The sequence below is a fragment of the Pongo abelii genome, chromosome X, assembly GCF_028885655.2.
Source record: "Pongo abelii isolate AG06213 chromosome X, NHGRI_mPonAbe1-v2.0_pri, whole genome shotgun sequence".
Classification (NCBI taxonomy): Eukaryota; Metazoa; Chordata; class Mammalia; order Primates; family Hominidae; genus Pongo; species Pongo abelii.
The window spans coordinates 47,411,361-47,438,558 of record NC_072008.2 but is presented as its reverse complement, the minus strand read 5'-3'; the positions used below and the strand labels follow the sequence as shown (position 1 = coordinate 47,438,558).

Genomic DNA, 27,198 nt, shown 5'->3' with positions numbered 1-27,198 from the left:
CCTGGTGGCTCATGCCTGTAGTCCCAGCTACTCAGGAGGCTGAGGTGGGAGGATCGCTTGAGCCCAGGAGGTCGAGGCTGCAGTGAGTTATGATTGCACCACTGCACTCCAGCCTGGGTGACAGAGTGAGACCCTGTCTCAAAAATTTTTTTTTTCATAAAATTAAACTATTTAAAAAGACACCTGTTAGTATTATTCCTTTCAGTCGTTCATATATATATGAAGTTATAGAAACAATGGTAATTTACTTAACCCATAAAACCAGTGTAGGAAATTTAGAAAGCTTAAGTAATTTAATCCTGATTTTTGTACAAGCAAAAATATTGTTCTGACATTACTTTAAAATGGTAAACTATTTTTAAAGATCTTCAATCATAATTGAAAGCTCTTCTTTATCTTGAAATTAAATTCTTTTCTTATTTTTTCATAAGTATAATAACAAAGACCATTGTGTTAAATATACTTTCTAGTGTCCCCCAAAAGAAACACATTAACTTTTTCTTTCCTTCTTTTAGACACTTTTGACAGTTTATCTGGACTAGATATTTCTAGAGTGTACGCATAACAACTAAATATATTTTTTTTTGAGACAAAGTCTCGCTCTGTTGCCCAAGATGGAGTGCAGTGGTGTGATCTTGGTTCACTGCAACCTCCGCCTCCCGGGTTCAAGGGATTCTTTTGCCTCAGCCTCCCAGGTAGCTGGGTGCCCACCACCACACCCGGCTAATTTTTGTATTTTTAGTAGAGACGGGGTTTCACCATGTTGGCCAGGCTGGTCTTGAACTCCTGACCTCAAATGATCCACCTGCCTTGGCCTCCCAAAGTGCTGGGATTACAGGCGTGAGCCACTGCGCCTGGCCCTGAATTTTTTTTTTTTTTTTTTGATCAGTTAATCTTTAAAGTTTCCCAAGGGAGTAAAAGAGAGGGAGAGGAACAACAATAACAAAAAGCCAGCTTCAGACAAATATGAAATTATCATTTATTAGGTTGGTGCAAAAGGAACTTCCATTACTTTTAATGGCAAAAGCTGCAGTTACTTTTGCATCAGCATAATAAAAGGCTAATTTTTTTCTTTCTTGAAGGACAGGGAAGAATATATAAATATAGAAAGACCATTTTGACAAACACACTGGGGGGTGGGGAGGGAGACAGAGGACAGAGTACAGAGTACAGTATTGTCAAAACCAAGTTATTGGTTTAGACAATAACTTGGGGGCCTTTGACAGTTTTATCCATGTAAAGAATTTTAAAGCTACCACTCATTAATCCTTGAAATGTGGAAACAAAGGAGGGGGGGTCACCTACCCCCCAAAATAATTTTTCTTTTAGGCAAAACCAAATAATCTCCTAATAAGGTTTTCTTCACTCTTTGTTCTAAGATGCCTCTTAAATGAACAAACTTGTTCATCTCAAAAGTTCCCCAATGTGGCCGCAGTAATTTCAAACTGACCCTAGAGAAATTTTGCCATATGGAGAATATTATAGTAGGAAAACATGAAGGAAGCAGGTATTTAGTATCAAAGACTTGCAGTTTTAGACTTGGAAGACCCCATGAGAATGTTCATGGGCTGTAATGATGACGCTTGGGCAACTTTGTGTCTATGGAACCTGGCTGAAGGCCAATCATTACCCGTCAAGAGGCCATGTAAAACTTCTTGATTCCAGGCTGATTAGTTTGTTTTTAACTTTGAGACTGGGTTTCACTTTGTTGCCTAGGCTAGAGTGCAGTGGTGTGATCATGGCTCACTGCAGCTTTGACCTCCCGGGCTTAGGTGATCCTCTTGACTCAGTTTCCCTAGTAGCTGAGACCACGGATGCATGCTGCCACCTTCGGCTAATTTTTAAAATTTTGTAGAGAGTCTTGCTATGTTGCCCAGACTGGTCTTGAATTCCTGGGCTCAAGCGATCCTCCTGCCTTGGCCTCCTGAAGTGCTGGGATCACAGGGATAAGTCACCCACGCCTGGCCGGAGCATAATTTGATTAGTTTTAACAAAAGTATACATGTCTAGAACTATCTCCACCACCAAGATAATGAACATTCTGGTCACCCCCAAAAGTTTCCTCCTGCCCTTTTATTATCCTTTCCTCCCACCCTTCCCTGCTCCTAACCCCCAGGCAACCACTGGTCTGCTCTCTGTTACTCTAGATTTGCTCCTATTTTGTAGTTTTTTTGGTACCTGGGATTATATTTATACAGTATGTATTCTGTTTTGTCTGGCTCAGCATAATTACTTTGAAATCTTCTCTCCCAGTCTGTGATTTCTCTTTTCAGTCTATTAATAGCATCTTGCAAAAAGTAGTGGTTTTGGCTGGGCATGGTGGCTCACACCTATGATCCCAGCACTTTGGGAGGCCAAGGTGGGAGGATTGCTTGAGTCTAGGAGTTCGAGACCAGCCTGGGCAACATGATGAGACTCTGTCTCTATTTAAAAAAAGACCAACCTATCTCTCACCATATACAAAAATCAAATCAAAATGGACTTCAAACTATGAAACTACTACCAGAAAACATTGGGGAAAATCTCCAGGACATTAGTCTGGGCAAAGATTTCTTGAGTAATAACTCACAAGCACAGGCAACCAAAGAAAAATGGACAAATGGGATCACATCAAGTTAAAAAGCTTCTGCACAGCAAAGGGAACAATCAACAAAGGGAAGAGACAACCCACAGAATAGGAGAAAATATTCACAAACTACCCATCTGACAAGGGATTAAAAACCAGAATACATAAGGAGTTCATACTATAGGAAAAAATCTAATGATCTTATAAAAAATGGGTATGCCCCCACACCCTAATTTTTAATTTTTAATTTTTTTGTACAGATGGGGTCTCACTATGTTACTCAGGCTGGTCTGGTACTTCGGGCTCAAGTGGTCCTCCCACCTCGGCCTCCCAAAGTGCTGGGATTACAGGTGTGAGCTAGTGTGCCTGGCCAACTGTAGGGTTTTTTGTAGGTGTCCTTTATAAGGTTCTGGGTAGATGTCCTTTATTCAGCTTCTATTCACAGTTTGCTGAACACTATTGTCAGCAGTAGATACCGTCAAATGTTTTTATTTATTTATTTTATTTTTTTGAGACAGAGTCTCGCTCTGTCACCCAGTCTGGAGTGCAGTGGCACATTCTTGGCTCACTGCGACCTCTGCCTTCAGGGTTCAAGCGATTCTCATGCATCAGCCTACCAAGTAGCTGGGATTACAGGCACCTGCCACCACGCCCGGCTAATTTTTGTATTTTTAGTAGAGACGGGGTTTTGCCGTGTTGGCCAGGCTGGTCTCGAACTCCTGGCTTCAAGCGATCCACCCACCTCAGCCTCCCAAAGTGCTGGGATCACAGGTGTGAGCCACAGCACCGGGCCTCAAATGCTTTTTATGTATCTATTGAGATATGGTAAATTACATTGATTGATTTTCAAATGTTAAGTCAACCTTGCATGTCTGGGATAAATCTTACTTTTGATATATTCTTCGATTAAATTAGCTAACGTTTTGTTAAGAACTTTTGCATTATTTTTATTTTTATTTTTGAGAGGGAGTCTCACTCTGTCACCCAGGCTGGAGTGCTGTGGCATGATCTCAGCTCACTGCAACCTCTGCCTCCTGGGTTCAAGCGATTCTCCTGCCTCAGTCTCCCAAGCAGCTGAGGTTACAGGCACCCACCACCACGCCCAGCTAATTTTTGTATTTTTAGTAGAGACAGGGGCTTCACCATCTTGGCGAGGTTGGGTCTTGAACTCCCAGCCTCAAGTGATCCTCCTGCCTTGCCCTCCCAAAGTGCTGTGATTACAAGCATGAGCCACCACGCCCAGCCACTTTTGCATTAATTTTTATGAAGGATATTGGTCTCTAGTTTTCTTATGTATTTGTCTGGTTTTGGTATTGGGGTAATGCTGGCTTCATGGAATGAGTTGAGAAGTATTCTCTCCCGTCCAATTTTTTGGAAGAGTTTATGTATAATTAGTATTATCTGTTTCTTAAGAGCTTGTTAGAATTTACCAGTGAAGTCATCTGGGCAGAGTTTCTTCAAAGGAAAGTTTGATTGCAAATTCAATTTATTTAATAATAAAGAGCTATTCAGGTTATCTCCTTTTTTTTTTTTTTTTTTTTTTTTTTTTTTTTTTTGAGATGGAGTCTCACTCTGTTGCCCAAGCTGGAGTGCAGCGGCGCAATCTCGGCTTACTGCAACCTCTGCCTCCTGGGTTCAAGTGATTCTCGTGCCTCAGCCTCCTGAGTAGCTGGGCTACCGGTGCGCACCACCATGCCCGTACTTTTAGTAGTGATCTGTACTTTTAGTAGAGATGGGGTTTCACCATGTTGGCCAGGCTGGTCTCGAACTTCTGACCTCAGGTGATCCACCCACACTGGCCTCTCAAAGTGCTGGGATTACAGGTGTGAGCCACCTTGCCCAGCCTGTATGTTTGTTTGTATTTATTTATTTATTCATTGAGACAGAGTTTCCCTCTTGTTGCCCAGGCTGAAGTGCAATGGCGCAATCTCGGCTCACTGCAACCTCCACCTCCTGGGTTCAAGCGATTCTCCTGCCTCAGTCTCCCGAGTAGCTGGGATTACAGGCTGGTCTCGAACTGCCAACCTCAGGTGATCCGCCCGCCTTGGCTTCCCCGACTGCTGGGTTTTACAGGCGTGAGCCACCGTGCTCGGCCAATATTTAAAGTGGGCTTCTTGTAGGCAGCATACAGTTGCATTCTTTAACCTCCAAGCTTGGCTCAGGTATCTGGGGTGTTTAAGAACTCAACTCTCAGGCCATTCACTTCCTTTTAGGAGGCTCTGATAACGAAAGCATTTCTCATAATGAGCTACATGTGCCTTCTATAACTTCCCCCGTGGAGTAACACTCAAGGAATTATTTCTACTTTCCCAGGACAGTTTTTCAGACAACAGGACCATACAAACCTATGGGCAACTCCTCAGGCAGTGCCAGATTCAGCCACGGTGGATGCAGCAGGCCCATGGAGGATTATCCAAGGCTACCTAAGAAGTACCAAAGGCCACCTTGGAAAAAGTGTTGGGGGGATGGGGCGAGAAAGAGAAAACTAATTTCTCTAGGGGAGGATTCTATTGATCAAAAAAACCACTGGTTTTCCATTTAATGGAAAGAGTTTCAACTAACGAAAGTACAGGACCAACCTAGAGTATCACAGCAGAGATGGACACAGTGGGAAAGGAACACTCCCCTGAAAGGGTAGGGAGCACTTGCAGTATGCCTAGTGTACTAGTTTTCTATTTCTGCTGTAAAAATTACCACACATTTAGTGGCTTAAAACAACACAAATGTATTCTCTTAAGAGTTCGGGAGGTCAAATGTCTAAAATCACAGTGTACGCAGGGCTGAGTTGTTTCTGAAAACCTTCTGGGGTGGGGTCTGTTTCTTGTCTTTTTCCATTTCTAGAGACTGTCTGCATTCCTTGGCTCATGGCTCTTCTTTGCATCATTCCAACCTCCCGCTTCCATTGTCACATCTCTTACTACTGACTTGGATCCTCCTGCCTCCCTCTTATAAGCACCCTTGTGACTATATTGGTTGGGCCCACCTAGATAATCCAGGATAACTTCCCCATCTTAAGGCCCTTAAATTTTTATTTTAGAATCAGGGGTACATGTGCTTGTCTGTTACATGTGTAATGGTTGGGGTCGAAAGCCCTTAATTACATCTGCTAAACCCTTCTTACCATGCAAGGTAGCATATTCACAGGCTCCAGGGATTAGGACATGGACATCTTTGGGGGGCCATTATTTATCTTTACTATGCCCAGTTGCAAGTTAGATTAGCTACAGAGAAGGCAAATCCACCAGGTCCTAGATCTGTGAGGTCTGTACTGTTCAGATTTGTGTGACTTATCTTGTGTTTTGGATGTGAACCTCTAAACTGACTTTGTGTTAGATGACTAATTGTGGTCCAATCAGCTCTGTCCAGGCGTCACGGATCAAGTGCTTACAGAATCCTTATGACCAAACCCCAACTCAGGTTGGTTTCTTCAGGAAGAAACTGAGTAAGAGTGTTTAGAGAGGGGGCTTTGGGCACAGGAATCAAGCAAAGTGACTAAAAGTATGAGTTGTAGAGGCAACCTCACAGGTTCTAGCTTTGAACAACTGTCTTAAACATTTGGCCTCAGTTTTCACGTATCAAATGCAGCTGATAGTATTATCTTCATATGGTTGTTGTGAGAACTAAATATAAGGTAGCCCCATGTAAAAGGCTTAGCAAAAGGCCTGCCATAGGTTAAGGGCTTGATGAATATTGTAACTTTTATTATTTGAAGGCTTGACTTGTCCCAAACAAGTTTCCTGGCTTGTCCGACCAAGGTTTTTTTATTTTTTATTTATTTATTTATTTTTTATAAGATGGAGTTTCGTCATATTGCCCAGGCTGGTCTCGAACTCCTGGGCTCCAGCGATCCTCCCCACCTCAGCCTGCCAAAGTGCTGGGATTACAGGCATAAGCCACCATGCCTGGCCCCCAGTAGCTGTCTTGAAACTGACCTTCAGCTTGAAACTGCTCATGCAGCTCTCAGTCCATCTTTAAGGACTGGGGGACAAGACACGGGCACAAATTCTGCCCCAAAGATGCAGGCAGCACTGTCTGATCTTGTTCATTGTTGTCCTTGAAGGCAAATATGACTGAAAAGACTGAGTGGCCACAGTACTGCACACAGCTAACCACCACCTTGTGAACACTGTTGTTGCTTAACCCCTAGAGCCACCTTTGTTTGCAGAGCTAGGGGGAGGGGAAAGAACCAGAGATCCAGTTTTGTAAAATAGAAAAGTTAAGGTGAAGAGAGGAAAAATCTGTTACCAGAACACTGGCACCTATGCCAGGCTTATCTGAAGCAGAAATACGTATTTAATGTTTTTTTTCCCTAAGCAGCAGCTGAAAGATCTAAAATGGTACTGGTCCAACCTGAAGTGACTTTCTGTTGTGAGGCAAGTGATTATAATTTTCAAAATTTCAGCAATTTTTCGAATGAAGTTTTCTCATGTGAGAAATGACTATAAAATAACGAGATCCATTTCCACGTGTGGTGTATGAAAGCAGTGTCATTACATTATGGCAACATTTGGAAAGCAGCGTTGAGCAAAAAGTGGTTCCGCAAATGGCCTCCCAATTCAGATAACTCGCTGTAATCAGTACAGCTTGAACAGACCAATTCCATCTTTCCACCTTGTTTATAACCTGATATTCAGTTATAATAAATGAAATTGAGAAGAAGAGTGGAAGTAGTGAGAGGAGGGGGAATAAATTTAAAGCTTGGGGTATTCAAGCCTTGAGGCTGGACTGCTCACATCCAAATCCATCTTAACAAAATGAGAAATGATGGATGCTCTGAGACCCTAAAAAAAAAAAAATCGTCAGTGGCCAGGCATCGTGGCTCATATGCCTGTAATGCCAGCACTTTGGGAGGCCAAGGTGGGAGGATTGCTTGAGCCCAGGAGTTTGAGACCAGCCTGGGCAATATAGTGAGACTCCATCTCTACAAATAGAAAAATGTAGCCAGGCATGGTGGCATGCTCCTGTAGTCCCCAGTTACTCTGGAGCTGAGGCGGGAGGATTGTTTGAGTCCAAGAGTTGGAGGTTACAGTGAGCTCTGATCATGCCGCTGCACTCCAGCCTGTGTGACAGAACGAGACCCCAACTCAAGAAAAAAAAAGATGATCAGTGACTACGTAGAGTAGGGGACACTAGTCTGGGGCTTGATCCTCCTTAACCTTGATTTATTTGAAGGACAACTATCCTCACATCTTCAGGTCATGCAATTTGTTCCAATCTGTATAGTAAAATTAACCGTATTCAAAGAAACTTCTTTTACAGTGCTAGATTGTCATAAAGCTCCCACATAGAAGTGATAGCCTCAGGGTGGGTCTTTATTAACTAAAAATTACTTAAAAAAATCCAAGCTTGCATGGTTGTTAGTTAAAAGAACAAATAAAAAAACCACACAATTGCTGCTTTCTATTAATATAAAACTTGAAAATAGCTGAATTAAGGTTGTGAAAATCTAATAAAATTTATAAATAAGTTAGATTTTTTGGAAAATATCACATGAAAGCTATTCAGTGGTAAATAAGTTTTTACTTCTATCGTACTTTTCCCCAATTCTGAAAGGTCAGCAAGCATACTGAGGATTTTAAAGTCCCAGAAGGAAAATAACCCAGGATTGTGCATTCTTTGGCTTATCCTCTGAATTTAAAGTTGCTTCAACACAAGGACAAAGATTAATCTCCCATTGGAAATGTACACATTAGTATAAACTCAATAGCTTTTGTTGGCTATAACAGGGTATACCTGTAGTTTCAGTTCTCTAGCAGAGAGAGAGAGAGAGAGAGAGAGATAGAGATAGAGAGAGAGAGAAAACCAACTTCACCTTTTACCTATCTTCACTACTGATTTACCCAATGACCTTTGGCAAGCACATTTTTCAATCATGAAAATGTTTATAATGCCTAAAAGCCCCCCTTGACACCACATAACCGCAAGACATCAACATACTCACAAGACTCCAAATAGAGATGCCTGACTGAAGGCTTTTCAATCTTGTCACTTTAGATAGGATCTATCTCTCTGGTGATGTTTTATGATGATCCTAAGGCCTTTATCTTAACAGTCTGATAAAATCATGATTTCTGGGTAAAGTTCAAGTATCCAGAGTTCTCCTGGGTCCCCGGTATTGACTTGAATGTTGAATGTGTGCTTCTAAACATTCAATTCCTCCTCTTCCTCCTCCCTCTCCCTACAATATGTTTTGTTCAGTGAATATAATTTTTTAAATATAAAAGGAACATGTGTAACCAATATGCCAAAATAAAAAACACACTGACAGTAGTTAGCAGTTTTCATAATTTAATGAAAAAGTATTGGTAAAAAGGTGACATTTGAAAAAGGACTGAGCTTATCTTGGAAAACTGGACTATATAAGACAAAATGAAAAAAATTAACAAAGAAGGTTAAGAGGTAATACTTCAAACAACAAAATGTAGCAAATACATTTTGGGGTAATTGAAATTTACAACTGAAGGCTCCTTCATTTACCTAGGAATATCCTGTAAAAATATTACAACTATATTTCCCTGACGAATGATATTTTAGTCAATACTCTCCCAATGGCATTACATATGGAATTTGGCTGAAGCACTGTTTTGATGTTTGCTTTTCCTCTCACTCAGAATTGAAAGGCATGAAAGGACAAAGGCTACCGCACTGGCCTCTGACATAAGGAATTTATAACACAGCTCCATCATAATTTCATCACCATGAAGGTATCAAATTAATATCTACTCCACAGAACTCAAAGAAAAAGTACAGAAACCTAGTGCGTAATAGGGGAAATTCTCTTCCTCATTTTGATAATTTTTTTTCCAAACAAAATACAGGACACCTACCACACATGCTATGGCATGTTTACACATGTACATAGGCACAAAAGAAATATTTTGAAGATGTAACCAAAAGAGAGGCAAAACACATACATTTTCAGAAAAGGAGAAAGCAAAAAGCAAAGGAACCCATTAACAACGTTACAAGAACACAACTGGGGGAGAGGAAAACTGTTGAGTTTTCCATATTGACGGAGAGAGGGCCCCTGCCTTGACTGACTGGCACCTACTACAACTGGGCTGTTTCACCAGTAAGAAGCTTTAAAAATGGAAAATGGCCTCTTTTGTCTGAATATTCCCACTACACTTTCCCAAACTAGAAGAAAGAGAATATTAATTTAAGGCTAAGAAGAAAAGAGAGCTGAGAATTATAGTCTGCTTCACATTTAAAAAACGGCATCATTTCTCTCTTATTTAAATGAGAAGCAGACATGTTTTTATCCACCCCCCACCAGCAAATGTAATTATTCTCTTCCTACTAGAAATTAATCATGGCTGATAGTTTGGGAACAGGGTATAAGCAACTTCTGAAAAATGGCTCCAGCCTTTTTGTTTGGGAAACTGCCTCAGATTCAAAGCTGACACAAAGCTAAATTATATCCATGTGTTAAACACATGCTTTCAAATTCTGTTTGACAATAAAAATCTGTTTCAAAATTAAAGCAGGTAAGAATACTTAACCTCTGTGCATTTTACTATATTTTAATTATACCTCAATAAAAATTTTATAAACATTAAAGCAGGTATACAAAAACTGTCAGCCAAACTTATTTTAGTCAAACTTATTTGAAAACAACAACACAAAAACCCTGACCTGGTACAAATACCCCAGAAATGGTCTCACTTTGGGAAAGGCTCTGGAATCCTTCACAAATGCCTAAACAGAGAATCAGAGCATTTTCCTTGGAAGTAGTACTTTTGTACTTTTGTAAACACTATCCACAAGTTAGCCTTTTATGCTTGTCAGTCAGGTGAAATAGTTATGAGTGTGTCCCCAACAAGCAAGTTTAGGAACAGGCACTGGACACTGATAAGCATGAGGAGTATTGACTCAGTAAGTTAAGATACTGTGAAAGGAACTCAACCTTGTGCAGAACAAAGGAAGACAGTAGTGAGTTTGACAGTATCTAAGATGGTGGTCTCCTGGTCTCTCCCCTGAAAAGGGTTTATAGATACCAGTGGAATTAGAAACTTCCTACAGACAGGAGCTCTGGGAGTCACATGCTGTAGCTTCAAAAGATAAGTAGTTTTAGTGTCTGATAATCATGGTCTCTTGCAAATCAGTTAACAATGCAAGGACTCTTAATACATATACTTGTCAATGTGTTATATAACCGGAAAGCTGCCCCAAAATATTTACTGAGCAAATACCCTGGGCCCAGCTGTTCCCAATAGCCTCTGACAAACCAACCTCTGGACAACCTGCAATTACTGTAATGTGCTTGTAAAAACTAGACTTGAAACATTTTCAAAAACTGCAAGACAATTTACTATGGAAAAATGTTATCCTTTTCACTGCAATTCCTCTTAACATATGCTAAAATCCTTTTGGTGTATGGGTTTTCCCCAATATATGGGGCAAAGGCAAAGGTTGGGTCATCCTTGGAAGTTTCTAATCACCTTTGCATTGAACTGTGGGAAAGGGGATGTGTCTTGCTTTTACCATGGCAATCCCGTCTAGAGTCATGGGGAGGATTTTCCCTGTCTGAGCTATCTTTCCTTACCCTGACTTTTTCTTTATTCCCATCACTTTCTGCTTCTGAATCACTCAGCTCCAAATCTGGGCAATAGCCATCATTTTCCTGATATGGAGCTCTCCCTGCAGACCGCCTGAGAAGCTGTCTACCCCAGAACTGCTCCTTGGGGCTCATATTCTTGGTTGGCTTCACATAGCACTGGAGGTCCTCTGTGTTCTTCATCCACCTATTGGTGGTCTCTTTAAAGGACCTACTAAAGTGTTCTACAGTGGATTTTCTAAAGCTGCCCTGACTGACCAAGTGGGGGCTGAGCACAGGCTCCTGGTCACAGAACATCTCACTCGAGCTGTCTTTTTGGGTGACATTCCCAGACCAGCTGCCCTCCAGGCCATTGGATTTGGCAAACTTGGAGTTAGGCTGACTTTTCCCATTCCCAATGGAAGACTGTCCATGGAGGGCAGCCTGAAGGACCAGAGGCTTTCCCAGTGACTGCCCATGATAGCACTCCGAAGACGGGGTTCTCCAAGCAGGACTGGACTCCTTTGCTTCACTCCTAGAATGGCTGAGACTGGCCAGCAAACGGTTATTCTTGCTCTCTAGTGGGTATCTCGGATACGATTTCATTCTCATTTCTAGTGACTCCTGGGGCACCTGCATGCTCCTTATACTGTGAACAGAGGAGCTGCTATCAGGAGAGTGGGGCTGCTGATCGGTTTCTGTGGAGCTGTTTCTGTGGTCTTCTGGGGTTGATCTGGGCATTTTTAACTTCAAGGTAATTCTTGGTGGTGGGTAAAACAGTGAGTTTTCGAGTGCATTTGTCAAAGGAAGCCCTGAGATAAAAAAGAAAGATTCATTTTAACAACCGATTTAAATAATGGCTTTTGTGCTTATGGCAGAGTGAGTTCACATACCTACTCTTCCAAATGTTTAACAAGCACCTGGCTCTGCTATGTATGTATATCATGGTGTAGCAGCTGGAGTGAGCTGAACTAGAGGTTGGGGCCAAGAATGCTACAGATGAAAAACTCAGCAATGCCACTGTTAGCTGTATGGCTCCACACCACTTCACCTCTGCTCTTTCAGTCTGTAAAATGATCACAAACTAGTGTTGCCTCCTGTGTCCCATCTCTGCCCTTCCATTTCTGAGAAGAATGTCTCTAGCAATGGTTTAGAACAGGGTCTCCCTATTTGTGTGTCTGTGTATGCATGTGCTGGTATGGCACAGCACTTAGTATGTGTCTTAAACACACACATTTCAGGCCCCATCCTCTAACCTCTTCTGGCCTTCTTGAAGCAAGGCAAACACAAACCTTCAGAAAAGTTGCAAGGGTTTTGGTGGGTGAAGAGTATGCATGTGTTTGAACTTGGAATTAGAGGTGACAGTGGTGGGTGGATCCCATAAATTTTATATCCTTAACCTAGAATAATTTCCTGACTACAAATGAACATTATGGAGGTGGGAGGTTTTGTAGTGGTAAGGCCAGCAGAAAAGAATCATAACATTCCTGCCAACCAGCCAGCTTTATGATTGGCTGGGGAGTATCGGCAATCAGTTTCTCAGTTATGTCACCCTACAATCACAGTCAGAGCAGCTCTTCTTCTATTATTTCAAGTACTTTGAAATTTAAAAAGCACTATCAAACAATTCCTCCTTGTATATGGACTTGACCTTTGCCCATTACCATCTTACTGTACCCTCACAAAAATGAGATATCGAGAGGACAGCTCTTAGGTACCCCAGTGGGCAGCATTTGTTCCCCAAAGGTCCACCTTGAACACCCACAACCCCCATCTCTGTCAGGAGCTATCACCTGCTGATGCTGCAAGTCATAATGAGGTTGACTCCTACCCATCAGAAGGCATGTGGGTAGGAGCCAATTTCCTTGGCATGCAGGGACTCTCCCTGTTGTCCTCTGCTTCTCCTTGTTTTGCTTGTCATGTTGCCCTTTGTGGCTGAACAGTCTTGCTGCCTCCTGCTACACTACTCTGTTGAGACCCATGACACTCAGATACCCCAGGGCCTCTGACACCCACCTGTCACCTCATTTCCGAGTCTCTCTCTTGCTCCATGGCTGACCCTCCCTTGGCAGGAGCTGATTCTGCACACCCTGTCCAGTGACCCCTAGTTGCCCAGGGTCTGCCATTGACCTCTGTGTTAAATGAGGCAAAGGGAGTTTACAGGTGTCACTGAATATGACTGTCATCATTCCAGCCAAGCTCCCTATGCTTAGGGCACTATAATTATGCTCATCTGTCTTGCTCACCAAGTGGGCAGTGTACCCTACAGGCAGGGATTTTGTCTTGCTTTCTACTCTATCTTGTAGCTCAGCTCTTAGTCCACTGTAGGTGCTCAACAAATATTAGTGAATAAATAAAAAGATAACAACTCAGATCTCCAAACTTACTTCTGGCTAAGGATTTGTTTTAATAGACTATTGTTAAGATGAGTAACCCTGGAATTAAGTGTTTTCTGGAAACATGTTAGATCCTATCCTGTCGATTTCTAAATGAATTTGATAATTACAGAATAATTTCATGGCTTCAACTAATGGCCTCGAATATCTGTTTGGGACCTAGATTACCTGCCCTAGTCCTGCAACTCCTCCTACCCCACCCTGGGATTTCTTGCCTTATGAACTGACAGTGAAATGGGCCAGGTTATATCAAGATTAGACTGAAGCAAATGAGATATCTGACAAGAATTTTAAAAGATTTTTAAGTGGAATGACTGGCATGAAATTTAAATTGTTAAGATAGGATATAAACAGAGTCTACATATTTGTTAGGACATTTTAAATATACAGGTTACCTGCATCAATTTCTTGGTTAAGAAGCTGGACTTGCAAACCGAAGATCTGTTCCTGTATTTTGTTGTGTGACAGCTTCAGCTTCTCTCGCCTGCTTATCATATAGCACAGATTTCGGACCTGAAAGCCCAATCCCCAACAAATAGAGATGTTTGTCATGTTAAGCAAACCTGACAACTGAAATTGTTTGGCTAAAATAAAGACCTAAAGTCAGGTGGGGGTGAGGAGAGAAGACAGAATCCAAGAGCTGCAGAATGAGAGCCACTCCACAGGAATTCACACAGCATGGTCAATTGTGGGATCTATCAACCAATAGTAAGAGCAAAATGCTCCAAATCTGCCTTCTGAAACCTACTCTCCTTGCAGTGTCATGGGCTTGATATTTACTTGCACAGCCAGGTTGGGAAGACCAAATAATGGTTTAACAATTCAGCCTTCCCTTTAGATCCCTGAGTACGAATGATGGCAGTGCTGGCTGTATCCAGTACAATCTTCTAATCAGTGCCGGAAGAGCAGGATACAGTTCCACTGGGAAGACTAGAAGTGTTTTTTTTGCTCACACTTTCAGCTCAACCAAGTTTCCACAGCCACAAAGGTGAAATACTCTCTCTCTCACACTCCCTACCTAGGCAAGTTACACAAACTTTCTTTGCCCCAGTTTGTTCATCTGTAAATAGTGATGATGATAATAATAGTTTTTCACGGGCATGTTAGAATTAAACGAATTAATATTTATAAAATGCTTAGGACAGTGTTGGCAATAATAGTAATAGTAGGTGCTATATGTGAGTGTCTTAAATTTTTAAAAGTGAGCCAAATCTATTAGTTCTCTTTCAAATTCTGGTAGCAGAGAAAAAAAACACACAAGCCATTTATAGATTTACATTTAATTAGAAAATTCTCTAGGATAAACACAGGGCTTAACTTACCTTTGAAGCCCTGCAGTATCTCATTTAGTAGATATCTGATAAATATACCATGAGTTATACTGAATTATCATGTGGAGTGGCTCTCAACTGGAGAGCAAATTTGGTAATTTGCAGGTATTTCTGGTTGTCACGCGGGGGTGTGTGTGCGGGTGCTACTGGCATCTAGTGGGTAGAGGCCAGGGATGCTGGTAAACATCTTAAATTCCCCCTACAACAAAGGACAGCCCCCTAACAACAAACAACTATCCAGTCCAAAATGTCAATAGTGCCAAGTTTGTGAAACTCTAATTTGGTGTTTTCCTGAACAAAATTCACTCTTTCTTCAGCCTAAAGTCTCATAAATATATCAGTAAAATATGGATAGGCCAATTTAGGCTCAACAGTGAATAAAAAGTAAACCAAATGAGAGTTCATTTCAAATGTAAAGTTCATAGAGCACATACCCGAGGCCTCCCAAATCCCCTGGATGTGCCTGTCAGAATTTACACAGAGCCCAATGTCTGGGGCCACAAAGAGATCAGAAGATAAGCAAGGACACAGAAGCCCACACTATTATGAGCCGACTGACCATTATTAAACCGGAAGTGGGACCTCCATTTCTACACAGACCGAGACCTATATACTAGTCACAGCTGGTCACCTTACCCTCTCCAGGTCCTGGCGTAGATGCATAAACATTCTCATTCGAGTGTGAATGCTTTCCTCTTTTGGCTGCACCAGCCCATTTTCTTCATCCTCCTTTGGAGGAAATAATGGCTTATTGAAGTTACTTTTCCGCTTCAGTTTCCAGTAGTTATAGATAAAGTCCACAGCTAGTGTGGGCATACCCAGCTCTGCGGCCACATCTTCCACTCGTACCAAGGAATAGAACTCCTCCTCCAGCTCCCGAAGCTTCTGTGCCCGCAGGCTGGTTTTCTCACTTTTGGCCTGGCTCTGCTCTTTAGCCCTGTGGTGGGGGTACTCAGCTTCTCCAAGTTTCTGCCTGTTTTGGCTATGCTTGAGGCAATATGACTTGAACTTCACTTCATCTCCCTCATCTAGGATGGTCTTCATCTCTAGGCCGTGCTCAAAGGCACAGGTGACGTGAAAGGCAGTGATGCAGCTTTTTATAGAGCACTGTAGGAAGAAAATATGTGTCAAGGTAGCAGGGTTGGAGGAAAAGGGAGAGACCTATGTTTCTGGACCTAAATTGATAGCTTGTAGGAGGCAAAAGAAAGACTGGGAGAAAGTTAGTCCTAAACTGACCATAACAGATGCTTTACAAGTAACCCAAGAAACCTGTTCTTACAGAAAACAGCAAACACAGAGGCCAAAAAAAATTCAAACACTCCTTTTGAGGTTTCAGCTCAAGCATTCAAGCATCAAGTTTTCTGAGATGCTTTCCTGGGCTCCTGTAAACAGTCACGTAGTCTCTTCTCTGTGTTTCCCACATCACCCTATAGATGCTTTTAAAATGGTACTTTTCACACTGTACCTATAACAATTGTCAAGTCCTTAGGGATAGATCTTAAAAACAGAAGCTGTGTCTTTCATTTTGCAATGTCATTAAGTATTGAAGAAGCAGTTGCTCAGAAAATGTTTCTAAACAAACAAAAGAAAACACACAAAGTGAGTATTATTGCTAGAGCATCCACTGGTTCTTAAAAGGTCACAGGAATTCCAATATCTAAGTAACCTAACTTCTTGAAATTTTTTTTTTTAAACAGAACCAAAGACAAAAACCACATGATTATCTCAATAGATGCAGAAAAGGCCTTTGACAAAATTCAACAACCCTTCATGCTAAAAACTCTCAATAAATTAGGAATTGATGGGACGTATCTCAAAATAATAAGAGCTATTTATGACAAACCCACAGCCAATATCATACTGAATGGGCAAAAACTGGAAGCATTCCCTTTGAAAACTGGCACAAGACAGGGATGCCCTCTCTCGCCACTTCTATTCAACATAGTGTTGGAAGTTCTGGCCAGGGCAATTAGGCAGGAGAAGGAAATCAAGGGTATTCAATTAGGAAAAGAGGAAGTCAAATTGTCCCTGTTTGCAGATGACATGATAGTATATCTAGAAAACCCCATTGTCTCAGCCCAAAATCTCCTTAAGCTGATAAGCAACTTCAGCAAAGTCTCAGGATACAAAATCAATGTGCAAAAATCACAAGCATTCTTATACATCAATAACAGACAAACAGAGAGCCAAATCATGAGTGAACTCCCATTCACAATTGCTTCAAAGAGAATAAAATACCTAGGAATCCAACTTACAAGGGATGTGAAAGACCTCTTCAAGGAGAACTACAAACCACTGCTCAAGGAAATAAAAGAGGATACAAACAAATGGAAGAACATTCCATGCTCATGGGTAGGAAGAATCAATATCATGAAAATGGCCATCCTTCCCAAGGTAATTTACAGATTCAATGCCATCCCCATCAAGCTACCAATGACTTTCTTCACAGAATTGGAAAAAACTACTTTAAAGTTCATATGGAACCAAAAAAGAGCCCGCATCGCCAAGTCAATCCTAAGCCAAAAGAACAAAGCTGGAGGCATCACGCTACCTGACTTCAAACTATACTACAAGGCTACAGTAACCAAAACAGCATGGTACTGGTACCAAAACAGAGATATAGATCAATGGAACAGAACAGAGCCGTCAGAAATAATGCCACATATCTACAACCATCTGATCTTTGACAAACCTGAGAAAAACAAGAAATGGGGAAAGGATTCCCTATTTAATAAATGGTGCTGGGAAAACTGGCTAGCCATATGTAGAAAGCTGAAACTGGATCCCTTCCTTACACCTTATACAAAAATCAATTCAAGATGGATTAAAGACTTAAATGTTAGACCTAAAACCATAAAAACCCTAGAAGAAAACCTAGGCAATACCATTCAGGACATAGGCATGGGCAAGGACTTCATGTCTAAAACACCAAAAGCAATGGCAACAAAAGCCAAAATTGACAAATGGGATCTAATTAAACTAAAGAGCTTCTGCACAGCAAAGGAAACTACCATCAGAGTGAACAGGCAACCTACAAAATGGGAGAAAATTTTCGCAACCTACTCATCTGACAAAGGGCTAATATCCAGAATCTACAATGAACTCCAACAAATTTACAAGAAAAAAACAAACAACCCCATCAAAAAGTGGGCAAAGGACATGAACAGACACTTCTCAAAAGAAGACATTTATGCAGCCAAAAGACACATGAAAAAATGCTCACCATCACTGGCCATCAGAGAAATGCAAATCAAAACCACAATGAGATACCATCTCACACCAGTTAGAATGGCAATCATTAAAAAGTCAGGAAACAACAGGTGCTGGAGAGGATGTGGAGAAATAGGAACACTTTTACACTGTTGGTGGGACTGTAAACTAGTTCAACCATTGTGGAAGTCAGTGTGGCGATTCCTCAGGGATCTAGAACTAGAAATTCCATTCGACCCAGCCATCCCATTACTGGGTATATACCCAAAGGACTATAAATCATGCTGCTATAAAGACACATGCACACGTATGTTTATTGCGGCATTATTCACAATAGCAAAGACTTGGAACCAACCCAAATGTCCAACAATGATAGACTGGATTAAGAAAATGTGGCACATCTACACCATGGAATACTATGCAGCCATAAGAAATGATGAGTTCATGTCCTTTGTAGGGACATGGATGAAATTGGAAATCATCATTCTCAGTAAACTATCGCAAGAACAAAAAACCAAACACCGCATATTCTCACTCATAGGTGGGAATTGAACAATGAGAACACATGGACACAGGAAGGAGAACATCACACTTCAGGGACTGTTGTGGGTTGGGGGGAGGGGGGAGGGATAACATTGGGAGATATACCTAATGCTAGATGACGAGTTGGTGGGTGCAGTGCACCAGCATGGCACATGTATACATATGTAACTAACTGCACATTGGGCACATGTACCATAAAACCTAAAGTATAATAATAATAATAATAATAATTACAATAAAAGAAAAAAAAAAAAATGAAAAAAAAAAAAAAAAAAAAAAAACATAAAAATTTTAGGCCAGAGCACAGTGGCTTACACCTGTAATCCCAGCACTTTGGGAGGCCAAGGCAGGTGGATCACTTGAGGCCAGGAGTTCGAGACCAGCTTGGGCAACATGGTGAAACCCTGTCTCTACTAAAAATACAAAAGTTATCTGGGCATGGTGGCGCACGTCTGTAGTCCCAGCTACTTGGGAGGCTGAGGCATGAGAATTGCCTGAACCCGGGAGGTCCAAGCTGCAGTGAGCCGAGATCACACTGCTGTATTCCAGCCTGGGCAACAGAGTGAGAACCTATCTCAAAAAGAATTTTTAAAAATATTTAAAAATAGAGAATCTATGTTGTTCAGGCTGGTCTTGAACTCCTGGGCTCAAGTGATCCACCAGCCTCGGCCTCCTAAAGCGTTGGGATTACAGGTGTGAGTCACCATGCCCCGTGAAATTGTTGTTATAGAACTGAGCTGTCCAACTTGGTGGCCAAGTAGCCATGAGTGGCTATTTAATTTTTAAAAAAAATTTTTTAGACGGTGTCTCACTTTGTCGCCCAGGCTGGAGTGCAGTGGTGCAATTTCGGCTCACTGCAACCTCTGCCTCCCAGGTTCAAGCGATTCTCCTGCCTCAGCCTCCCGAGTAGCTGGGATTACAGGCATGTGCCACCATGCCTGGCTAATTTTTGTATTTTTAGTAGAGATGGGGTTTCACTATGTTGGTCAGGCTGGTCTCAAACTCCTGACCTCAAGTGATCTGCCTGCCTTGGCCTCCCAAAGTGCTGGGATTACAGGTGTGAGCCACTGCGCCTAGCCTTAAATTTAATTAAAATTATATATAATTAAAAAATTTAATTTCTCAGTCACAGTAGCCACATTTTAACTACACTAGACAGCACAGACATAAAACATTTCTATCACTGTGGAAAGTTTTTTTTTTTTTTTTTTTTTGAGACAGAGTCTCGTCTGTTGCTGAGGCTGGAGGGCAGTGGCACAATCATTGCAACCTCCTCATTGCAACCTCCACCTCCAGGGTTCAAGTGATTCTCCTGCCTCAGCCTCCCAAGTAGCTGGGACTACAGGTGCCTGCCACCACACTTGGCTAATTTTTTTGTATTTTTGGTAGAGACAGGGTTTCACTAGGTTGGCCAGGCTGGTCTCGAACGCCTGGCCTCAGATGATCCGCCCACCTCAGCATGCCAAAGCGCTGGGATTACAGGTGTGAGCCACTGTGCCTGGCCCACTGTGGAAAGTTCTATTAACAATATGGTTACAGACAATCTGAAATTAAGTTTATAATAGTCTGCCATTCAGTCATGGATTTAACACATTTATTAAGCATTACTATGCAGTATGTACTGACTATTCATAGGGGGGCAGAGGGGGAAGGACCTGGCCCGTGACTACTACACTCCTGTGCTTCAGTTAGCCTTAATTACTATTTGTTATGGTTATAATGTTACAGTTTTGCTTCCAAAGATTGATTGATTGATTGATTGACTGAGACAGGGTCTCACTCTGTTGCCCAGGCTGGAGTACAGTGGTGCAATTTTGGCTCGCTGCAACCTCTGCCTCCCAGGCTCAAGTGATCCTCCCACCTTAGCCTTGTGAGTAGCTGGGATTATAGGCGTGCACCACCACGTCCGGCTAATTTCTGTATTTTAGTAGAGACGGGGTTTCACCAATTAGCCAGGCTGGTCTCCAACTCCTGACCTCAAATGATCTGCCCACCTCGGCCTCCCAAAGTGCTGGGATTACAGGCATAAGCCACTGCGCCAGGCCTAATTTTTTTTTTTTTGGAGACAGAGTCTCACTCTGTTGCCCAGGCTGGAGTGCATAGTGTGATCTCGGCTCACTGTAACCTCTGCCTCCTGGGTTCAATCGATTCTCTTGCCTCAGCCTCCCGAGTAGCTGGGACTACAGGTGTGCACCACCATGCCTGGCTAATTTTTGTATTTACAGCAGACACGGGGTTTCACCATGTTGGCCAGGCTGGTCTGGTCTTGAACTCCTGGCCTCAAGTTATCCGCCCACCTTGGCCTCCCAAAGTGCTGGGATTACAGGCATGAGCCACTGCACCCTGCTGCCCAAAGATTTAAAATGCATGAGTGCATCTATGTGTTTATGTAGAGGAAGTGGGGAAAGTAAGGGAAGATTTCGTTTCTAAGGAAATACTGGGAATTCTTATGGTTAAAGCCAAGTGTTAATTCTTACATATGAATAAAGACAAAAAGAATGCAAAGGCCCAACAGATCATCTTAGATTGAGAAATTCAACACCTAAGAGAATACTGGCAACTGGCAAAGTTTTAAAGGTGCATATTCCATATTTCATTTAAACTAATTTCATATGATAGAGAATTCCAGGGATGAAATATAATTCTAAGATCACCTAATCCAGCCTTACATTTATTATTGCTTGAATTTCCTCTAGAGTACCTGATTTTCTACCTCCATCCCCCACTCTATACACCTCCCCCTCCACTTTCCAATTAAGTGGTAATCTAGCCACTTACTGAATTCTTCCAGATAAGAAGCTCCTAAAATGGTGCACCCCAGCTTTTAACACCACTATCAGAAAAGTTTGTTATATTACACTGAAGCCTCTCGAAAATGAGGATGATGAAAGTTCAAGATGTACTTTTACCTGGGTACCTTTTGTTATCACTTGGCTAAGAAACTAGTCAGACATTTGAAAAACAAAGTAAAAGGTATTCTTTAGTAAAAGATTTAAAGTGCTGGGCACAGTACTCTTTTGCTGTTTAATAACTGTTAAAGATATGGGAAGAAAAAGCAAATGATTTTCTATTCAAGGGAATGAGTAAGTGACATCAAACTACTATTATTGGGAAGCTAAAAACAGATCTTCTCAGGTCAAATTTATAGAACGTTTATAGAATGTAGAGACAAATATAAACATAAATTACTCAAAATAAAAGATAATGCACAGATAAGAATTGGGTACTTATATGAAAAATATAATACCTCTTAGGAAACTGCCATAAAATCCAACTCTTTTCAAAAAAGGTAATTCTGTGGTATTTATAGCTGAGATCTATATATTTTAGTGGTGAAAAAATGCTGGTCAATGGGTACAAAGTTATAATTGGGAGGAATAAGTTCTGGTGTTCCATTGCACAGGGAGACGACAGTTAACAGAAGGGTATTATATTTTACAAAATAGCTAGAAGAGAGGCTTTTGAATGTTCTCACCATAAAGGAATGATAAACGCATGAGATGATGGATATGCTAAATATCCTGATTTGACTATACAACATATATAAAGATATCAAATTATACCCCACAAATATGTACAACTACAATGTGTTAATAAAAATTGCAGTTTAAAAGATAAAACTTGGGCTGGGCATGGTGGCTCACGCCTATAATCCCAGCACCTTGGGAGGCTGAGGCAAGAGGATCGCTTGAGCTCAGAGGTTCGAGACCAGCCTGGGTAACATAGTGAGACCTCGTCTCTACTAAAAATAAAAAAACTAGCAGAGTGTGATGGCGCACGCCTGTGGTACTTGGAAGGCTGAGGTGGGAGGGTTACTTGAGCTCAGGAGGTCGAGGCTATAAGGAGCCATGATTGTGCCACTGCACTCCAGCTGATTGTAAAACAACAAAAAACATAAAATAATATTACCATTAAAAAAAAGAAGAAGAGTGCCGGGTGCAGTGACTCACGCCTGTAATCCCAGCTACTTGGGAGGCTGAGGCAGGAGAATTGCTTGAACCCAGGAGGCGGAGGTTGCAGTGAGCCAAGATCGCGCCATTGCACTCCAGCCTGGATGACAGGGCGAGACTCCCTCTCAAAAAAAAAAAGAAGAAGAAGAGCCAGGCGCAGTGGCTCACGCCTGTAATCCCAGCACTTTGGGAGGCCAAGGCGCAAGGATTGTTACAGTCCAGGAGTTCAAGACCAGCCTGGGAAACATGACGAAACCCTGTCTCTACAAAAAATACAAAAATTAGCTGGGTGTGGTGATGCACACCTGTGGTCTCAGCTACTAGGGAGGCTGAGGTGGGAGCCTGGGAAGTTGAGGCTGCAGTGAGCCGTGATCGTGCCACTGCACTCCGGCCTGGGCGATGGGAGTGAGACCCTGAAAAAAAAAAAGGGTTGGGCGCGGTGGCTCACGCCTATAATCCCAGCACTTTGGGAGGCTGAGGCAGTTGGATCATGGGTCAGGAGTTCAAGACCGGCCTGGCCAAGATGGTGAAACCCCATCCCTACTAAAAATTACAGGCTGGCACCTGTAATCCCAGCTACTCGGGAGGCTGAGGCAGAGAACTGCTTGAACCTGGGAGGTGGAGGTTGCAGTGAGCCGAAATCGCGCCACAGCACTCCAGCCTGGGTGACAGAGTGAGACTCAGTCTCAGAAAAAAAAAAAAAGAAGAAAGGTGCCAGTCAGATACCAGATACCTATTTGTTTTTTTCTAAAACATATGTCTGGCACATTCTATTAAACAAAATGCCTTTGCATACATCTCACTTATTTCCACTGTAACCATGGAAGGTGATAGAGAGGTTTTATTATGCCCATTTAAAAATATTTTTACCTCTAAAAATTTAAAATAAAAAATTGAGATAGCACTGTTCTCATTGTGGCAAGCAAATAGCACTTGTACAAAGCATCTTTTATACATGTGTCTTTAAACACTTTACTACATGCATTACAGCATGGTCATTATATTCATTCACTGAAATGACAGAAACAGCTTTATTAAGATATATTTTATATACCATAAAGTTCACCAGTTTAATGTGTACATTTCAATGGTTTTCAATATATTTACAGTCATGCAACCATTGCCACTACCTAATTCCAGGATATTTTCATCACCACCAACCCCAAATCTTGTGTCCATTTGTAGTTATTCCCTGTTACCAACTCCAGCCCCAAGCAACTACTAATCTACTTTCTGTCTCTATTGATGTGCCTATTCTGGACATTTCATATAAGTGGAATTACAACAATATGTGGCTGTGTGAGTTTGGCTTCTTTCACTTAGCATGTTCTTTTCTTCAGGTTCCTCTCTATGTTGTAGCATGTATTAGAACTTCATTCCTTTTTATGGGCAAAAAATAATTGTATAGATATACCCCATTTCATCAAGTTGATGGACATTTGGGTTGTTTTAACTTTTTGTCTGTTATGAAATAATGGTGCTATGAAAATTCATGCAGCAGTTTTTGTGTGGATATATGTTTTTATTTCTCTTGGGTATTGTGCAGTAAAGGATAACCTTGTCTAAAAAAAAGGTTTGGCTGTTTGTCTTTAGCTCCTTAGAAGTAACCTTTAAGCCCCTGGAATGTCCTGCCTGATAAGAGTGTCTTTGTTTACCTTGGGTCCTTGGGCCAAGTGAGATAGTCTATGCTAATGATGTGATTTATGGTAGAGACTTTGGGGCACCTTCTATCAGCCTGACCTCTGGAGGGACTGGAGAGTAACATCAGCCACGTGGATGGTGAGCAATGCCTACGTGGCCAACCCTCAATAAAATCGCTGAACACCAAGGGTGAGCTTTCCTGGCTAGCAATACTCTATGTGTATTATACATTGTTGCTGGGAGAAATAAGCACTATCTGCACAATTCTACTGGCAGGGGTAACTGGAAGCTGCATTCCAGGTCTCTCCTGGACCATGCCTTATGTGCCTCTATCCTTGGCTAATTTTAAATCTGTATCTTTTCACTATAATAAACTATAACTGTGAGTATAACTGTTCTTCTGAGTTCTTTGAGTCCTTCTAGTGAATTACTGAACCTGAGAATGGTCTTGGTGATCTCTTAAACTGCAGGTATATACTTAGGAGTAGAATTACTGGTCTATGTTTAACATTTTGAGGAGCTGCCAAACTTTTTTCACAGCAGCTGCATCATTTTTACTTCCACCAACAATGCATGAGGGTTCCAATTTTTCCACATCCTTGATTGTTTGCCTTTCTTATTACTGCCACCCTAGTAGGTATGAAATGGTATCTCACTGTGGTTTATTTACTTTTTTTTTTTTTTTTTTGAAATGGAGTTTCGCTCTTGTTGCCCAGGCTGGAGTGCAATGGTGAGATCTCGGCTCACCACAACCTCTGCCTCTCCTGGGTTCAAGCGATTCTCCTGTCTCAGCCTTCCAAGTAGCTGGGATTACAGGCACATGCCACCATGCCCAACTACTTTTTGTATTTTTAGTAGAGACGGAGTTTCATCAAGTTGGTCAGGCTGGTCTTGAACTCCTGACCTCAGGTGATCTGCTTGCCTTGGTCTCCCAAAGTGCTGGGATTACAGGCGTGAGCAACCATGCCCGGCCGGAAAAATAATTTTCTACATATTCTTCAGGAATTGTAGAAGAAAAATACTTTTTCAAATGCTTTCACTAGAGGAAAAATGCTACCTTTTACAAATCCACATTTGTAAGAAGAGCTTCCGTGCCCAAGCTTATCTTGAACTTCCGGCTTTAAACAATCCTCTTGCCTCGGGCTCCCAAAGCACTGGGATTTTAGGTATGAGCCACTGCATCCAACCCAAAGTTTCTTCAAAGAGGAATGATATGCCTTAATTCCTAAATCAATCTCTGGTGTTCTTTTTCAAGATTTTTATTCTAGCTCCTCTATGTTATTCAATTTCTATCCCACACCTCAAGCATTTATCCTTTATGTTACAAACAATCCAATTATATACCCTTTTAGTTATTTTAAAACAATCATTCATCATGACCAAGTGGGATTTATCCTAGGGACGCAAGGATGGCTCAACATATGCAAATCAAGCAGTGTGAAAAATCGTATCTTCAGCATGAAGGACAAAAACCTTCATGATCGTTTCAACTGATGCTGAAAAAGCATTTGATAAAATTCAACATCCTTCATGATAAAAACCCTCAATAAACTGGTCATGGTGAATGATCTTTTCAGAGTATTGTTAAATTTGGTATGCTAGTACTTTGTTGAGGATTTCTGCATCAATATTCATCCAGAATACTGGCCTGTAGTTTTCTTTCTTTGATGTTTCTTTGATTTTGGTTATCAGGGTAATACTGGCTTTGTAGAATGAGTTTAAAAGTATTCCCTTCTCTTCTATTTTTTGGAATAGTTTGAGTAACACTGGTACTAGTTCTTCTTTAAATGTTTTGTAAAATTCAGCAGTGAAGCCACTGGGTCCCAGGATTTTCTTTGAAGGGAAACTTTTTATAACGACTTCAATCTCACCATCTGTTACACTGGTCCGTTCAGATTTTAAATTTCATCATGGTTCAATCTTGGTAGGTTGTATGTGTCTAGGAATCTGTTCACTACTTCTAGGTTTTCCAGTTTGTTGGCATATAGTTGCTCATAGTAGCCTCTAATGATCCTTTGAATTTCCGCAGTATCAGTAGCAATGTCTCCTTTTTCATCTCTGATTTTATTTATTTGGGGTTTCTCTCTTTTTTTTTTCTCAGTGAGTTGGGCTAAAGGTTTGGTGATTTTATCTTTTCAAAAAACCAACTTTTTGTTTTGTTGATCTTTTTTTTTCCATTTCAACTTCACTTATTTCTGCTCTGATCTTTATATTTCCTTTCTTCTACTAATTTAGGGTTTTGTTTGCTCGTTTTTCTAGTTCTTTAAGATGCATCATAAGGTTGAAGTTTTTCTACTTTTTTGATATACATGCTTATTGTTATAAACTTTCCTCTTAGTACTGCTTTTGCTATATCCCATAGGTTTTGGCATGTTGTGTTCCCATTTTTTTTTTTGTTTGTTTCAAGACAGTTTTAAATTTTCTTCTTAATTCCTTCATTGACCTACTGGTCGTTCAGGAGCAGGTCGTTTAATTTCCAAGTGTTTGTATAGTTTCCAAAATTCTTCGTTATTGATTTCTAGTTTTATTCCACTGTGGCCAGAGAAGATAATTGATGATTTCAATTTTTAAAAATTATTTTAAGACCTGCTTTGGCACCTGACACATGGTCTATCCTTGAGAATACTCCATGTGCTGAGGAGAAGAATGTATATTCTGCAGCTGTTGGATGAAATGTTCTATAAATATCTACTTGGTTGATTTGGTCTATAGTACAGATTAAGTCTGACACTTCATTTTTTATCTGGATGATTTGTCCAATGCTGAAAGCAAGGTATTACAGTCTCTAGCTATTATTTTATTGAGGTCTATCTCTTTAACTCTAATAATATTTGCTTTATATTTCTGGTTGCTCCAGAATTGGGTGCATATATATTTACAACTGTTCTATCTTCTTGCTGAACTGAACCCTTTATCATTATATAATGATCTTTTTGTCTCTTTTTATAGTTTTTTTTTCTATTAAGTATAGCTACTCCTGCTTTTTGATTTCCATTTGCATGGAATATATTTTTCCATCCCTTTA

The 27,198-nt window shown here is 41.1% G+C and overlaps 1 protein-coding gene across 3 annotated transcripts in view; it reads right to left on the bottom strand.

Annotated features, from left to right (window-relative positions):
* Positions 1-8,837: 8,837 nt before the first annotated feature.
* The window catches only part of JADE3 (jade family PHD finger 3), a 152,554-nt gene continuing 134,193 nt past the window's right edge, over positions 8,838-27,198 (bottom strand). For all 3 annotated transcript variants that reach the window (XM_024240917.3, XM_009234781.4, XM_054544151.2), the window contains 3 exons: positions 15,466-15,936; positions 13,894-14,011; positions 8,838-11,914 (listed from right to left, as the gene is read on the bottom strand). In XM_024240917.3, coding sequence (XP_024096685.1) covers positions 11,004-11,914; positions 13,894-14,011; positions 15,466-15,936 — 1,500 coding nt within the window. In that variant the 3' untranslated portion in view covers positions 8,838-11,003. The remainder of the gene's footprint in view (positions 11,915-13,893; positions 14,012-15,465; positions 15,937-27,198) is intronic.